At 43.2% G+C, this 14,920-nt stretch overlaps 1 protein-coding gene across 1 annotated transcript in view; it reads right to left on the bottom strand.

The window, feature by feature from the left end:
- Positions 1 to 1,526: 1,526 nt before the first annotated feature.
- LOC139411250 (adenylate kinase 8) overlaps positions 1,527 to 14,920 on the bottom strand; it is a 72,005-nt gene continuing 58,611 nt past the window's right edge. Inside the window, exons 12-13 of the mRNA XM_071157291.1 lie at positions 2,833 to 2,913; positions 1,527 to 1,890 (exon numbers count right to left, since the gene is read on the bottom strand). Coding sequence (XP_071013392.1) covers positions 1,656 to 1,890; positions 2,833 to 2,913 — 316 coding nt within the window. The 3' untranslated portion in view covers positions 1,527 to 1,655. The remainder of the gene's footprint in view (positions 1,891 to 2,832; positions 2,914 to 14,920) is intronic.

A 14,920-nucleotide genomic window follows, 5' to 3' on the forward strand; every position in this document is an offset into this window, starting at 1 on the left:
ATCAATGTGTGTGTTACGGGATGATCAGCAAAACTCGGCTTTGTGCAGATTCAAGTCTGCAACACATTCAGAATGAGACTGACATGAGGTAATGATTAATAAGTGACTGTTATCGATATATAACATATATTTAGAGTTTAATTCGGGAGATGGTAACTATAAACAACTTCTTCCGTGGTGCCCCAAATTCCTAATGAGTTAATTGTTAAATTATTAATTTAATCGGGGAACAATTAAGTATAGTTGATTTGATAAATAACAGACATCACATTAATGAAAGTCAAGTCATGTCACGACAAATACAACATCATAATATGGAGCAAGTTCTTTGTTAACTTACATTCAGAAAACGTGCTTTGTAGTGGTATTGTTTGAGTTGATTGACAAGTCCATTTTCTGAGTTGAGACCAACAACAAATACAGAACTTCGAAATAGATTCTGATGCTTATGATAAGATGGACAAGTCTGTCTTCTCACCTGCATTTACAGGTAGTCTGCATTTACACTACAGACTAAAATATCAAGCAAGCAATCCCCCACATCATGAAAACAGACTTGTCTACTAAATAAATCAGAACTACACTGATTAGTGGAACACAAAAAAATAAAGAGGGCATGGGATTTGGTTGCTTTACTCTAGAGTACAAACTTTCAAACACCACCACATAAAAAAATCCCACTACTAAAATATTCAAGGGAGATGCATATTATGTTCAAACTCATCTGCAGTATTGAAATCTGCCTGGACCAGTCATTGGGGACTTTGAAAAATCTGCCATATTAACATCTTTGTTTAACTGCTGCACTTAAGTCTCGCTGATTGCTAACTAATGGCTCCCCTGTACAGAGGACTTGAACCAAGCAGCAGTGTTACTTCTATATGGTAATAAAGCAGAGTTAACCAGTGCACCTTGTGAAGATTAGGGCCAGGAGCAGTGGTGAAAAAAGTACTCAATTGTCATACTTGAGTAAAAGTAAAGATACCTTAATATAAAATGACTCAAGTAAAAGTGAAAGTCACCCAGTAAATTCTACTTCAGTAAAAGTCTAAAAGGATTTGGTTTTAATTATACTTAAGTATCAAAAGTAAATGTACAAATCATTTCAAATTCCTTATATTAAGCAAAACAGACGACATAATTTTATTTTCTTTTTTTTGTGTGCGGATAGCCAGGGTCACACTCCATCACTCAGACATAATTTACAAACAAAGCATTTGTGTTTAGTGAGTCCGCCAGATCAGGTGCAGTAAGGGAGGATCAGAGATGTTCTCTTGATAAGTGTGTGAATTGGACCATTTTCCTGTCAAGTACTTTTGGGTGTCAGGGAAAATGTATGGAGTAAAAAGTACATTATTTTCTTTAGGGATGTAGTGAAGAAAAAAGTTTTAAAAAGTACAGATACCCCAAAGAAACTACTTCAGTAGTACTTTAAAGTACTTAAAAGAAGTTTACACCACTGGTCAAGAGGCCACAGACAAAGTGGATGCGGAAACAAATGACAACGATGACGGACGGCTTCATTGGGTTTGAACAATAAACTCCTTTTATTTCTACAATTAAGATTCCAATACGTTATACTAACTAAAAAGGATCTTCACTCTGCTTGTGTTAATGTAAAAATCATGAGGGTGGGTGGGGGTCTCGATTAGAATTCAGGAGTCGTTTTGAAGACGTCCGACTAGACGACTCTCTAGGGACTCAAAGACGGTGTGTGGGTCCTGGTCAGCGTTGATATGCACCGCCTCAGGGTAGAGGTCCTGCAGGGAGGAAGCATTGGCCCAGTACTCCTTTAGCTGCTGAAGCAGTTGGGCCTCGGAGTCCTTGGGATTGAACTGCAGACGGGTCTGCACCTCAGGACTGGGGGCTGGCTTATACAGTGAGTGGTATCTGTCGGGCAAAAAGAAAGACTAAGAATAACAAAGGACGAGGAATAAACAACAGAGAACTTTGTACATCAGACTATGGGAACATCCCCATTTAATGGTACCCTCTTTTCTATATAGTGGGCTACTTTTGACCAGAACCCTATGGGTCTTGGTCAAAAGTAGTGCACTAAATAGGGAATATGGTAACATTTGGGACACAGCCTGTGTTTCAAACTCATAAAAGACACACCCTCATCCACCTCGCCTTATGCCCTTAGGGGAATCCCCGCGGCCATATTTGTCGTCGGTCCAAATTATTAGCCAAGCAAGGGTAGTTTGCAACATAAGCCCCTCAGCCCTCGTTTTAAATGGAGTTTGCGGGTGTACAATTATGTTCACTCCGGGACCTGAAACCACCCATAATTCAATTTGCGATGATTGTACATCTGCTAAGAAAATTCAGCCAAAACTTAAAACCAACATTAATATGGAGAAGTCAACATACAAGTTAAAAGGAATGTAAATAAGTTAGACATTTTGCTCCCCTGACGTCACACTTACAGATTGTAACTTTCGATTTTCCTGATTTAGTAGGATGGCTAATATTCGATGTTTGTGGATGAGTTGTCTTCTAGTCAAGATATGAAATGCAATCATAATTGATTGTAGTGCATATAAGGCACACACAACAGTTCCATGATGACTGAAAACACAACCGTGGGTTGAACAAGTGACAAATTTCCGGTCAGGAGCGGTCCATTTAAAATGTATTCATTCTTCCCTCGGCCCTTGCCCTGCAAGTGTCAACTCGTCAGACATCATGATACGTCATCAGAAGTGTCCACCTAATTTGAGGGCTGAGGGGAGAGGGTGTGTCTTTTAAGAGTTTGGAATGCAGCCGCTGTCTATGTCATAGGGTCAACATCCCCATAAGCCCGAGCAATGACTGCGTCGCATGACTCACCTCTCCCCAGTGACAGGGTCGATTGACCTCAGAGTGACTCTCTCGATGGCCACATCGTCTGTCATCTCCAAAAAGAAGACCCTATGGCGAGAAAGGAAATGAACATTAGATATCCACCCATAAATAGTTGCAAGGACTGTAATTAGCTGTACGAGCCTCATCTTAGGTTCATTTTAGGATAGGTCTAAAAACATTTCTCCACATACCACTAATGGTCATGTACCCCACACCCACTCAGGAGACAGCCAAAGTAAATATTTCACCTACTCTGTCCCAAGCACAAGTACAGGAAGTAAAGACCCTGATCCAAAAAACAGAGATGTGTTTTCAGAGGTACCAGGCCGAACTGAGGTTACGGCTCATGATATTGTTTCCATACCAGGGAGAAAAGTGAGCATGAGGCCATATCAGGTACAGTGCCTTGCACTGCCTTGGCCCCCTTGAACTTTGCGACCTTTTGCCACATTTCAGGCTTCAAACATAAAGATATATTGTGAAGAATCAACAACAAGTGGGACACAATCATGAAGTGGAACGACATTTATTGGATATTTAAAACTTTTTTAACAAATCAAAAACTGAAAAATTGGGCGTGCAAAATTATTCAGCCCCCTTAAGTTAATACTTTGTAGCGCCACCTTTTGCTGCGATTACAGCTGTAAGTCGCTTGGGGTATGTCTCTATCAGTTTTGCACATCGAGAGACTGACATTTTTTTCCATTCCTCCTTGCAAAACAGCTCGAGCTCAGTGAGGTTGGATGGAGAGCATTTGTGAACAGCAGTTTTCAGTTCTTTCCACAGATTCTCGATTGGATTCAGGTCTGGACTTTGACTTGGCCATTCTAACACCTGGATATGTTTATTTTTGAACCATTCCATTGTAGATTTTGCTTTATGTTTTGGATCATTGTCTTGTTGGAAGACAAATCTCCGTCCCAGTCTCAGGTCTTTTGCAGACTCCATCAGGTTTTCTTCCAGAATGGTCCTGTATTTGGCTCCATCCATCTTCCCATCAATTTTAACCATCTTCCCTGTCCCTGCTGAAGAAAAGCAGGCCCAAACCATGATGCTGCCACCACCATGTTTGACAGTGGGTATGGTGTGTTCAGGGTGATGAGCTGTGTTGCTTTTACGCCAAACATAACGTTTTGCATTGTTGCCAAAAAGTTCAATTTTGGTTACATCTGACCAGAGCACCTTCTTCCACATGTTTGGTGTGTCTCCCAGGTGGCTTGTGGCAAACTTTAAACAACACTTTTTATGGATATCTTTAAGAAATGGCTTTCTTCTTGCCACTCTTCCATAAAGGCCAGATTTGTGCAATATACAACTGATTGTTGTCCTATGGACAGAGTCTCCCACCTCAGCTGTAGATCTCTGCAGTTCATCCAGAGTGATCATGGGCCTCTTGGCTGCATCTCTGATCAGTCTTCTCCTTGTATGAGCTGAAAGTTTAGAGGGACGGCCAGGTCTTGGTAGATTTGCAGTGGTCTGATACTCCTTCCATTTCAATATTATCGCTTGCACAGTGCTCCTTGGGATGTTTAAAGCTTGGGAAATCTTTTTGTATCCAAATCCGGCTTTAAACTTCTTCACAACAGTATCTCGGACCTGCCTGGTGTGTTCCTTGTTCTTCATGATGCTCTCTGCGCTTTTAACGGACCTCTGAGACTATCACAGTGCAGGTGCATTTATACGGAGACTTGATTACACACAGGTGGATTGTATTTATCATCATTAGTCATTTAGGTCAACATTGGATCATTCAGAGATCCTCACTGAACTTCTGGAGAGAGTTTGCTGCACTGAAAGTAAAGGGGCTGAATAATTTTGCACGCCCAATTTTTCAGTTTTTGATTTGTTAAAAAAGTTTGAAATATCCAATAAATGTCGTTCCACTTCATGATTGTGTCCCACTTGTTGTTGATTCTTCACAAAAAAAATAGTTTTATATCTTTATGTTTGAAGCCTGAAATGTGGCAAAAGGTCGCAAAGTTCAAGGGGGCCGAATACTTTCGCAAGGCACTGTACCTGAGGTTCGACAGGCCGCGATTAGAACAGAGACAGAGAAAATGTTGGCAGCTGGAGTGGTTGAAGAGTCACATGGTCTAGCCCAATTGTGATGGTATTTGCGGTTCTGTAACGACTTTCTGAAGGTCAATGAAATCTCCAAGTTCGATGCCTACCCCATGCCCCGAGTAGATGAACTGCTGGAGAAAATTGGTAAAGCTCGGTACATTACGACCCTGGACCTAACCAAAGGTTACTGGCAAATTCCTCTGACCCCCAGAGCCAAAGAAAAGACAGCCTTTGCAACCCCTGACGGTTTGTTTCAAAACACCGTCATGCCATTCGGCTTACACGGGGCCCCAGCCACCTTTCAACAGCCAATGGACAAGGTCCTAAAACCGCACCAAGCGTATGCCAAAGCCTATTTAGATGACGTGGGGATCTAGATTGGGAATCCCACTTCACCCGGGTACAGGCAGTGTTAGACGCCCTTAGGAAGGCACGGCGAACCCTTCTCACGGCGAAACCTGACAATTTTTACGTAGAGTTAGAGGAAACAGATTATCTGGGATACACCGTGGGAATAGGGTTAATCAAACCCCAACGTAAGAAGGTGGAAGCAATTAGAGGATGGCCGAAACCAGTAAATAAGAAGCAGGTTCGAGCCTTCCTAGGTGTTAGTATAATTTAATTATGCCAATGTGCTTTCATCAATTGAAAGCCCTTAATCTATTTTATGAGAATTTGTAAGATTTCTTGTTTGCATAAAATAGACGCAGACCAGTCTTTAAATAATAGGTAATAGAATTTATTCTCGGAGCGCGCTACCACTTAAACACATGCATCAGTTTATATACAGATCATGACGTCATTTCACTGCCTTAACCGAATCCCCTCCTCTCGACCGGGACAAAGTAAGGTGAAAAGTTCATTCTAACTTACTACCACACTCCCAAATAACTTTTGACCCCTCAACATTATCGATCACCACTGAACTGACAGTTTTATTAGAAAGAAAACCTAGGAATGCACTCACTGCCTTATCTAAAAACCCCAGAGCTAAGTTTCAGTTGGGTCAACCATAGGCTAACGACCTTATGTGTTTACACAGTCCACAACCCATTTGTTCCTGCCTATTTGGAATGGTGTTCATTAACTTGTCCTGTCACACAATTCCTTCTTATGAAATCATATTGTCTATTACTTATAAGACAGAGTATAAGTTTACCTAGATACAATTCTATTTAAAATGGGGATATTGTTTATTCATTTATCCATAATAAATCCATAATAAATTCAACACTAGGGTTGACCAGTTAATACCGGAAATTCATTCCAAGTTATGCTACAGTGGCCGCCCCCATTCACCGACATGACTAGAACCAGAGGACCAAACATGGTAAAATGGGACGAAAGGGCCACCAAAGCATTTAGAACATTACAGGAGGCACTCTGCTGTAATCCAGTGCTGGTGGTACCAGACTTTGAGCGAGAGTTCGTGGTTCAGACGGATGCCTCAGAGGTTGGCTTGGGAGCCGTGCTATCCCAAGACGTAGAAGGGGTGGAACACCCCATCCTGTTTTTAAGCAGGAAGCTGGAACCACGGGAGGCCAACTACTCAGTCGTTGAGAAAGAGGCGCTGGCAGTAAATTGGGCTCTAGAAAGCCTGAAATCCTACCTGCTAGGGCGCCACTTCACCCTTATCAGTGACCATGCCCCACTCACTTGGATGCATAGGGCTAAAGAGAAGAACGCTCGGGTGATGCGGTGGTTTTTGAGTCTCCAACCGTTTCACTTTGACTTAAACCCAGAGCAGGGAAGGAAATGGAAAATGTGGATGGGTTATCCCGCAAGCACGCATATTTTGCTCCGGTAGCTCAACCTAGGGGTCGAATCTAGGGGGGAGATGTGTGGCAAAGAAGGGAGTCGAGTGGTAAATGGCAGATATGTGAGAGCAGAACTAATAAACGGGCTCTGCCCTCTCACTAAAATGGCCACCCCGATCAGAACTACAGATCACAAAATGTCTGACCGCCAAAACTACTATTCCCAGAAGCAAGGGGAACGCTCAGAAAGTGGGGCCGACCCACAGATAACGGGTCAAGACAAACCAGGAAGAAAGAGGGGAAGGGCTGGAAGGATCTGTGAACCACAGAGAAAGAGACAATATACACTGCTCAAAAAAATAACAAGAACACTAAAATAACACATCCTAGATCTGAATGAATGAAATATTCTTATTAAATACTTTTTTCTTTACATAGTTGAATGTGCTGACAACAAAATTACACAAAAATGATCAATGGAAATCAAATTTATCAACCCATGGAGGTCTGGATTTGGAGTCACACTCAAAATTAAAGTGGAAAACCACACTACAGGCTGATCCAACTTTGATGTAATGTCCTTAAAACAAGTCAAAATGAGGCTCAGTAGTGTGTGTGGCCTCCACGTGCCTATATGACCTCCCTACAACGCCTGGGCATGCTCCTGATGAGGTGGCGGATGGTCTCCTGAGGGATCTCCTCCCAGACCTGGACTAAAGCATCCGCCAACTCCTGGACAGTCTGTGGTGCAACGTGGCGTTGGTGGATGGAGCGAGACATGATGTCCCAGATGTGCTCAATTGGATTCAGGTCTGGGGAACGGGCGGGCCAGTCCATAGCATCAATGCCTTCCTCTTGCAGGAACTGCTGACACACTCCAGCCACATGAGGTCTAGCATTGTCTTGCATTAGGAGGAACCCAGGGCCAACCGCACCAGCATATGGTCTCACAAGGGGTCTGAGGATCTCATCTCGGTACCTAATGGCAGTCAGGCTACCTCTGGCGAGCACATGGAGGGCTGTGCGGCCCCCCAAAGAAATGCCACCCCACACCATGACTGACCCACCGCCAAACCGGTCATGCTGGAGGATGTTGCAGGCAGCAGAACGTTCTCCACGGCGTCTCCAGACTCTGTCACGTCTGTCACATGTGCTCAGTGTGAACCTGCTTTCATCTGTGAAGAGCACACTGTCTTCGCCAGTGGCGAATTTGCCAATCTTGGTGTTCTCTGGCAAATGCCAAACGTCCTGCACGGTGTTGGGCTGTAAGCACAACCCCCACCTGTGGACGTCGGGCCCTCATACCACCCTCATGGAGTCTGTTTCTGACCGTTTGAGCAGACACATGCACATTTGTGGCCTGCTGGAGGTCATTTTGCAGGGCTCTGGCAGTGCTCCTCCTGCTCCTCCTTGCACAAAGGCGGAGGTAGCGGTCCTGCTGCTGGGTTGTTGCCCTCCTACGGCCTCCTCCACGTCTCCTGATGTACTGGCCTGTCTCCTGGTAGCGCCTCCATGCTCTGGACACTACGCTGACAGACACAGCAAACCTTACCACAGCTCGCATTGATGTGCCATCCTGGATGAGCTGCACTACCTGAGCCACTTGTGTGGGTTGTAGACTCCGTCTCATGCTACCACTAGAGTGAAAGCACCGCCAGCATTCAAAAGTGACCAAAACATCAGCCAGGAAGCATAGGAATTGAGAAGTGGTCTGTGGTCACCACCTGCAGAACCACTCCTTTATTGGGGGTGTCTTGCTAATTGCCTATAATTTCCACCTGTTGTCTATTCCATTTGCACAACAGCATGTGAAATTTATTGTCAATCAGTGTTGCTTCCTAAGTGGACAGTTTGATTTCACAGAAGTGTGATTGACTTGGAGTTACATTGTGTTGTTTAAGTGTTCCCTTTATTTTTTGAGCAGTGTATATCAGCTGGATTTACAGTGTATGAGCTGGACTGTTTGGACTTACTTGTTGGCGTTTGGACCTGGACCTACCGAGAACCCAATTTGTGTACCGAACCCTGCTAACCTTGACCTCACCAGAGGCCTGGGTGGACCAGGACAGGGAAACACACAGGTACTGTCCTGTTCGAAAGAACTCTCATTCTGGGGTTCTTTGGTGACGGTTTCCAGCTTAATTTGTGAAACTCTACTAATCTTGAAGAGGTTTGTCACAATACATGAAGAGGTTTGTCACAATACATGAAGAGGTTTGTCACAATACATTGTTAGATAAATATACAATATATTTCCTCCAGACAAACAATGATGACCAGTCACCTTTCTTGATATAAAACCCCAAAGTAAGCCACATAAGCCAGTGCCGGGTTTGGGATCGTCAAGGAACAATCACTTAGAGACCATTTCTCTTCCCTTTACTTCCACTTGAGAGAAGATGCCGGTTGGTATGCTTACTTACTACTCCTAAATGATTTTGTCTTCGAAATGTCCCATGAAAACAATAATGTTAATGCCTGAATATCACTGTGCCTAACTGAAATAATCATGAGGGCAGCTAAGAGAAAGTGAATGGATCATGACGGTCTCCTGAACAGGCACAACTTAATAATCGCGGGAATGTCCACACGGGTCTCTCCCAGGACACGCTGCTGCTTACGTAAAGTGCCTCTAATGGTGTGGTCAGGTGGAGGAACACCATGCTAACTGTCCTCGCCCCCTAGTCCCCGTCATCCCCTTCTAAACACCGGCCCCATAGTGGTCTCTGGAGGATCATAGGATGGTGACCTCTTGACTGCATTCACCGTATCATAAATGTTTTACATTTACTTCAAGAGGAGAGTATATAGAAGGACCATTTGGAACATTTCAAATTACAAAGGATCAATGACACACACACACACTCCTCGGAATATACTGTGTGTGATACAGTATATAGGCCTACTAAAGCCCTTTGAAATGCCTTCCATTCCATGATGTTCCCCAAGTGTTCCTAACTGTTACAGATTAAGAGACTGTGGCGGGGATGTCCTGATTGGCACATACTGAACAACATGTCAGAGAGCTGTCAATCACCACTGTAAAACATTTCTAGACGAAGATTTTAAATGTATGCCTCGGAGAAAGCTTTGTGTGTGTGTGTCTGACTATGGTCAATTATTTTGGGGAGAGTGTCTTGAATTTTTTATGAATATTTGTCTTTAAAAAAAATAAAAAAGAACTACTCTGCAAAGCTATTAGAATTAATATTTATGCCACTACATGAAATATTCATGGTTAAACCAAGAAGATAAAAAAAAGACTGATAGGAGAGTCAGTCTGGGTAGGGGGGTTGTAAGAGAAGAGATCATTTACATTGGGTGTTGTTTGTGGAACAGCTTGATGCTCTAAAACAAATGACTTACATAAACAAGAGTGCTCACAAGCGGAGATATGGGGAAAAATTGGAAAGAAACGTAAAGTGTGTGTGCACACTTGAATGAATGCACATGCATTTCTGTCTTTGTGTTTTAGGCATGTGGGTATATAACCTAAATTTGATGAGTGAGGAACGTACACACTGTACAAGTACCTCTTTCTGCACAAAGACCCTGTCTGCATACCAAAATGGCACCCTATACACTATATAATGCACTTTGGGCTCTGGTCAAAAGTAGTGCACTGGAAAGTAGGGTGCCATTTGGGACGTAGACTCCTCAACTAAACCAAGAGGCTCCACTCATCTGATCCCCCTGTCTAGAACCAGAACCCCCCCCCCTCCCAACCCCCTGTCCTTATTTCCCCCCCATTCCATCTTACCCAAATTAAGAAATTAATGAGGGGCATATTCTTTACAGCCCGCCTTGGCAATGTTTACCACTGATTAAATTAGAATGCAGGCCATGTTGTATTATTTATAAGCCAATTAGAGGAAGTGTTAATTTGATACGGTCTGCTGGGTAGTTAAAAAACATCTGAGTGAGAGAGGGGTTGGGGTAGAAAGAGGAAGGCTCAAGCTGACATTTGTCCACAGCTATCTAGGATTACATGGCTAATTGCCCTGCTTTATCTGCGTGTCACAAATCTGCATGCATATTTCACTGTTCACAAAGACTGATTGTTTAAACTTGTGTAAGGCCTTTAAGGAGCCAAGGTGTGGCCAATGCGGAGTATAGCATAAAGCCCAATGATGGCTTAAAATGTTTGAGGGGTCTGGAGAACACAATAAAATTGCCCAAATATGCCATATACAATGGGGAGAACAAGTATTTGATACACTGCCGATTTCGCAGGTTTTCCTACTTACAAAGCATGTAGAGGTCTGTAATTTTTTAAATCATAGGTACACTTCAACTGTGAGAGACGGAATCTAAAACAAAAATCCAGAAAATCACATTGTATGATTTTTAAGTAATTAATTAGCATTTTATTGCATGACATAAGTATTTGATACATCAGACAAGCAGAACCTAATATTTGGTACAGAAACCTTTGTTTGCAATTACAGAGATCATACGTTTCCTGTAGTTCTTGACCAGGTTTGCACACACTGCAGCAGGGATTTTGGCCCACTCCTCCATACAGACCTTCTCCAGATCCGTCAGGTTTCGGGGCTGTCGCTGGGCAATACGGACTTCAGCTCCCTCCAAAGATTTTCTATTGGGTTCAGGTCTGGAGACTGGCTAGACCCCTCCAGGACCTTGAGATGCTTCTTACGGAGCCACTCCTTAGTTGCCCTGGCTGCGTGTTTCGGGTCGTTGTCATGCTGGAAGACCCAGCCACGACCCATCTTCAATGCTCTTACTGAGGGAAGAAGGTTGTTGGCCAAGATCTCGTAATACATGGCCCCATCCATCCTCCCCTCAATACGGTGCTGGACATGCGCTGGCTTGAGCAGGGGGACCTTGTGTGAGCTGCAGGATTTTAACCCATGATGGCGTAGTGTGTTACTAATGGTTTTCTTTGAGACTGTGGTCCCAGCTCTCTTCAGGTCATTGACCAGGTCCTGCCGTGTAGTTCTGGGCTGATCCCTCACCTTCCTCATGATCATTGATGCCCCACGAGGTGAGATCTTGCATGGAGCCCCAGACCGAGAGTGATTGACCGTCATCTTGAACTTCTTCCATTTTCTAATTCTAACTTCTTCCATTTTCTGGTTAGTTCCAATGGGTTACATGTAAACACTCTAAAAAAAGTGATATGGGTGTTCCCTTTAGTCTAATGATGGCAATGATGCTTCCAAAATGGCTAGAATTTTAAGAAAAATAGTGAACAGGATTCACATGGCCATATTACCATAAATAATTGGCACATAAATACCAATGATGGCTTAACATGTTTGGTGGTGGTATGAAGAACATAATAATGGGCCCAAGTAGCCTAAGTATCGTATCCCATACATCCCATTCAAAAAGTTATGCCCACGTCCAAGTTATGTCCATTTCCATGTACATTCTAAGTACAGGTAAGGTTTCCTCTAGCATTTCTTGAAAATTACAAAATACAGAATAGCATATTATACATAATTTCAATCAGCAGACTTTAGGGAATACCAATACCAGTCAAAAGTTTGGACACACCTACTCATTCCAGGGTTTTTCATAATTTTTACTATTTTCTACATTGTAGAATAATAGTGAAGACATCAACTATGAAATAGCACAAATGGAATCATGTAGTAACCAAAATAGTGTTAAACAAATCTAAATATATTTCATTTTTCAAAGTAGCTACCCTTTGCACACTCTTGGCATATAACATTTACATAAGTATTCAGACCCTTTACTCAGTACTTTGTTGAAGCACCTTTGGCAGCGATTACAGCCTTATCTTCTTAGGTATGACGCTACAAGCGTGGCACAACTGTATTTGGGGAGTTTCTCCCATTCTTCTCTGCAGATTCTCAAGCTCTGTCAGGTTGGATGGGCAGCGTCACTGCCCAGCTATTTTCAGCTCTCTCCAGAGATGTTCGAATCCGGGCTATGGCTGGGCCACTCAAGAACATTCAGAGATTGTCCCGAAGCCACTCCTGCGTTGTCTTGGATGTGTGCTAAGGGTCGTTGTCCTATTGGAAGGTGAACCTTCGCCCCAGTCTGCGGTCCTAAGCAGGTTTTCATCAAAGATCTCTCTGTACTTTGCTCCGTTCATCTTTCCCTCAATCCTGAGTAGTCTCCTTGTCCCTGCTGCTGAAAAACATCCCCACAGCATGAGGCTGCCACCATTATGCTTCACTGTAGGGATGGTGCCAGGTTTCCTCAGGACCTGACACTTGGCATTCAGGCAAAAGAGTTCAATCTTGGTTTCATTAGACCAGATAATCTTATTTCTCATGGTCTGAGTCCATTAGGTGCCTTTTGGCAAACTCCAAGGGGGCTGTCATGAGCCTTTGTACTGAGGAGTGGCTTCCGTCTGACCACTCTACCATAAAGGTCTGATTGGTGGAGTGCTGCAGAGATGGTTGTCCTTCTGGAAGGTTCTCCCATCTCCACAGAGGAACTCTGTCAGAGTGACCATTAGGTTCTTGGTCACCTCCCTGACCAAGGCCCTTCTCCCCCGATTGCTCAGTTTGGCCAGGTGGCCAGCTCTAGGAAGAGTCTTGGTGGTTCCAAATTACTACCATTTAAGAATGATCGAGGGCCCCTGTGTTCTTGGGGAACTTCAGTGCTGCAGACATTTATTGGTACCCTTCCCCAGATCTGTGCCTCAACACAATCCTGTCTCAGAGCCTCTACGGACAATTTCTTTGACCTCATGGCTTGGTGGGACCTTACATAGACAGGTGTGTGCGTTTCCAAATAATGTCCAATCAATTGAACTGACCACAGGTGGACTCCAATGAAGTTGTAGAAACATCTCAAGAATGATCAATGGAAACAGGATGCACCTGAGCTCAATTTCAAGTCTCATAGCAATGTAAATATTATGTAAATAAGGTATTTCAGATTTTTTTACTTGTAATATATTTTTTCCTTTGTCATTATGGGGCATTGTGTGTAGATTGAGGATTTTTTTTATTTATACAATTTTTTAATAAGGCTGTAACGTAACAAAATGTGGAAAAAGTCAAGGGGTCTGAATACTTTCTGAATGCACAGTATATACAAAAGTATGTGGACACCCCTTCAAATGAGTGGATTCGGGTATTTCAGCCACACCCGTTGCTGACAGGTGTATAAAATTGAACAGATTGTCTATGGAGATTGCATGACTAACATTGGCTGTAGAACGGCCTTTCTGAAGAGCTCAGTGACTTTCAACGTGGCACAGTCATAGGATGCCACCTTTCCAACAAGTAAGTTCGTCAAACTTATGCCCTGTTAGAGCTGCCCCGGTCAACTGTAAGTATGGTTATTGTAAAGTGGAAACGTCTAGGTGCAACAACAGCTCACCCGCAAAGTGGTAGACCACACAAGCTCACAGACCGGGTTCGCCAAGTGCTGAGCACGTAGCGTGTAAAAATCGTTGGTCCTCGGTTGCAAGGATCACTACCGAGTTCCAAACTACCTCTGGGAGCAACATAAGCACAAGAACGGTTCGTCTGGAGCTTCATGAAATGGGTGTCATCATTGGCCAGTTTGGGTCAGGTTTCCATGGACCACAATCCTACAGAGACATCTCTCACACCCACCAGAGGGGGAGAAATTCAGAGGTATGGAGGTGTTTTTTTTTTATGACACCTCCCGCGCATTGTAAATCTTAAGGCAGCAGACAAAATCCTTTGTTCTTTCAGTATGGAAGAATGGAATGTATGATGGGGCCTACGGAGAACCTACCTCAGAACAGTAACATGTAATAAATGGACTTTGGGACAATATGTTTCGTCAGCCAAAATGGTTGTAGTGACGATAGATGGAATATGAAAATGAATGTTGTTTTTGTTATGTTATTAAAAGTTAAACGATGACGTTAAAATATAAACATTAACTTGAAGAGTTTTCACAATATGAACCTGATGTTTGCATACTGTACGTTGTGTGGAAAATGTCCAGATAAAGATAATGTTTTTGTAAAGATGAAGTGTGGAGTTATGTCTAAATTGGATCTGAGTAATATCCAGACCTTGCCTCGTAACGAGTTACGCCCAGAGAACTTGCACTAAAGGCGGAAACGCACATTTCTGACCCGAAGGTATAAAACAATTAAGATTTAACATATCAGACCCAGACACCCATTTCATGAGCTGCAGCCAAGGTCCGATTAGTTGTAACCCCAAAACGCAACATGAGGTTGAAGGACACAAAGGGAAGACAAAGGAACCTTAAAACAATCTATGCTACGGATGAGTAGAAGTGTCTAAGAGGGTGAATTCAAA

The sequence above is a fragment of the Oncorhynchus clarkii genome, chromosome 6, assembly GCF_045791955.1.
Source record: "Oncorhynchus clarkii lewisi isolate Uvic-CL-2024 chromosome 6, UVic_Ocla_1.0, whole genome shotgun sequence".
Classification (NCBI taxonomy): Eukaryota; Metazoa; Chordata; class Actinopteri; order Salmoniformes; family Salmonidae; genus Oncorhynchus; species Oncorhynchus clarkii.